Below are 3297 nucleotides of genomic sequence, written 5' to 3' on the forward strand. Positions count from 1 at the left end.
TTAAAAATAAAATGCATTTTAAGTGATGTCAGAGAGAATAAGCTTAACATTTTAATTATCTATTAGTATGGATAACATTTAACATAACTTTAAAAGTTAATAATTCTATAAATTGTATTATCGTAGTTAAAATGTGCCCCTAAGCAGTATTTTTCAAGAACTGTGGAAGAACTTGATTATGATGAGAATAATATGCAGAATCTGACTATATTATTCTTACTCTTTCTTAAACTCTGGATATTGACAGATTGCAGGAAATGTAGCTCAGGATATTGCTAAAAATGAAGCCTAGGGAGATGTAACCAGTTACAACGTGGAACGGATTTTAACTCTAGCTTTCTAATGGAGATAATCAGTGGATTCAAGATCTAAGAGCTGGATACATAATCATACATGACACCAATGTTAGCAATAACAAACTAAAGTGCAACAGAGAAAATCAAACTGAAGTAACTGATGTAGTGGAAGTATGTTTGGGTTAGAGTACAATGCAGCAATAAATGTTGAAAAGTTAACAAGATCAGAAGACAGAACCTTCAGATAAATAAAAAAATGAGAAGAAACTGATGACTCGGAACATATTTTACTCTTGAAATTAAGGGAAAGAATAATAAAAACAGGTGAAAGTTAAGGAAAAATATAATTCAAGAAGAAGAAAAATTCTCTCACAACAGCATGGACATTTCAGACAGAGAAGACGATTTCTTAGTAGAAACAAGTATGGAAATGAACTAGAATGGGTATGAGGCTCTAGAAAAAGGTTCCATAAAAGTGACCTAATTTCTCGTCCAGCCACACTAACTCTCTGTTTCTTAAAAGCAACATAGTTTCAGAAACTTTCCTTGCTTAAGCTCCAAATTTATACAATGTCATCCCTAAAGAAGCAAAAGGACACCAACAAATTAAAATGTCCCATATTTCTGCACTTAACCACCTCTCCTCTGGCTTGAGGGATGTTTGATTTATAAAATGACTGTAGAATATGGCAAAAATAGAAATTATGTCACAATAGAATTTGATAGTACATTTGTTTAATTATATTATGACCATTAATGCAATAGCTGCCACAATAATTTCATTCAGATAATAAAAAATTATGCTATAATGATGGTTTAAAGTTGGTTCAATCACAATTTTACAAGCTGATTTATCAAGAGTGAAAATAGAAGACTATTAAAAATAGTTAAAAAGATAACATGTGTTACAGTGCTCGATGTTTCTGTCACTGTTGTTGGTAAGGCTTACATCTAAATCTGATGCAGAATCCTTAATGGCATTGCAATAGTTCTTTTCTCAGCCACAAGGTATACACTCATACTATGAGTCTGAAAGAGACTGGCTATGGGTACCACTTCTTGTCTTCAGCTGTGACTGCGCAATATCAGCAAGTGCACTTTGTATCTTTTCCAGAAGCATGTCCCCTCGATAAACAACATCCTCCAGACAGGTAGCAGCTTCATGGTTTTCTTCTTCTAGCTTATACAAGCTAGCAGCCTTTATAAAACACAAATTTAAATATCTTTTGAGAAATGAAAAACTTGGAGACTGATAAGAGTTGAGAAACAACGAAACTGCAGAAGTATTTACTTTTAAATCTGAATGACCATGCAGCCATTGTGATAGGCAAAAATTCTAAAATCAGGGAACTATTAAGAGTTTTCCCTGTATGAATTATTTAAAACAATGAATTTTCAATGGGATATCTCTGGTTGTCTATATCTGACTCTTCTCCTCATAGCTTTGGAACACTACTATTCTATTCCACATCTAGAATGCCAACCTCCGCTCACTCTTTGCTAAAAAAAGAGCTAAACTGAGAAAAATAGGAAGTTTCTACGTAACTCAAAATTGGACAGCTATATTCAGCATGGTCTCTAACAGTCTACACTATTTCACAGTAAATGAAACTCCCATTTTATAAAATTTAATCTTAAACTTTAAACATTATAACAAAGTTATCAAATCTATCTCCTTCAATTCAAAACTCCCCATAAGCAAGGTACTTAAAGGAAAAAGAGATTTTTACCTGTAGAGCAGCTGTAGATTCTTCACTGGGCAAAGAATCTATCAAAACATCAATATCTTTTGCTGTTCGTGCAATCAGTGCTGCAAAGAGCTGGGCATATTCTAGAGAAAGACATTATTAATTCAGGATATTAGAGAAGCTCAAGTTTTCAGAAATAGAAACTAAACATTAAGTTAATGAAACTTTTCTATACTAGGCTTCTAATGATTGAAGTGTAATTTTAACACACCAATCCTATAACATGTTTAAGAATTACCTTTAAAATTTAACTCAAATTGGGAATTAACCACAATAAATACCATTTATCAGGACAATATGGTGGCCATTTGAATAAAGGAATCCATAAATGAGATGCCCTCCTTTTTAAGGTCCCACAAGTAAAATTCAGCTAAATTTATACAAATTTTCCTCTAAAAGAATAACAATCTGTTATATGACATAAACAGAATTATGACATCTTATGTATGACTATAATAAATTCATTTTTTATAACAAAACTTGCAGTAATATTGTCAAACGATTAAAACATTTTTAGAAAGCCATAAATAAGTTGAATTTCTCAATAAATCTAATTTTAAAAGATTACAAGTGATTTGAGAGTCAAACTAAGGAAAGCTAAGAAAATCTACTTACCTTCTGTAGGATTAGCTGGCTGATCTTTGTTAATTGATGTCTGAATATTACTAAAAGAGGCAGGAGGACCACACTGCTGTAACACTCCAATGGCATTACAAAACTGATCTGCAAGCTGGAGGCCAAAGAAAACATATTACAGTTAGGAAACATTTACCAAACTTAAGGATTTTACTGGTAGTGGCAACAATATTAAGTTTCTATAATAATGATCTCTGAGCAAGAGAATAAAACAAGAAAAAGTAATTTTGGATAAAATTAGCCAATTATTAACAGTGTTTAAATGTTTTAATCATAAAAAGCACAAGTAAGGACTTTTAGGGGGCAGTAGTAGGAAACAGCAAAATTGACTGGCAAATATTTAAGTATGGCTCTAGGGTAAATAAAAAAATGTGTGATTCATATACAAACTACATGATTCCTTTTCTGAGACTAATAGTGGGAAAAAGACAGCACATTAAGTAGTCAGAAATGTTTTTCTCCATGACTCGAGTTGTAGACTCTCGATGCTCTAAAAGTATTTCTTAAGCAGTTTTGAAGATTGACAATACCAATTCCTTACCATCTTCAAATTTAAGACTTCTATCCTCTCCACCAACTTCTCTCAATAGTCCTGACCGCTTTAATCTCAATTCCTT

General features: G+C 32.2%; 1 protein-coding gene across 1 annotated transcript in view; it reads right to left on the reverse strand.

Moving 5' to 3' along the window:
* Window positions 1-842: 842 nt before the first annotated feature.
* The window catches only part of MED21 (mediator complex subunit 21), a 6976-nt gene continuing 4521 nt past the window's right edge, over window positions 843-3297 (reverse strand). Inside the window, exon 5 of the mRNA XM_039882450.1 lies at window positions 843-1349. Coding sequence (XP_039738384.1) covers window positions 1318-1349 — 32 coding nt within the window. The 3' untranslated portion in view covers window positions 843-1317. The remainder of the gene's footprint in view (window positions 1350-3297) is intronic.

The sequence above is a fragment of the Pteropus medius genome, unplaced genomic scaffold (assembly GCF_902729225.1).
Source record: "Pteropus medius unplaced genomic scaffold, Ma_sr-lr_union100, whole genome shotgun sequence".
NCBI classification, from domain to species: Eukaryota; Metazoa; Chordata; class Mammalia; order Chiroptera; family Pteropodidae; genus Pteropus; species Pteropus medius.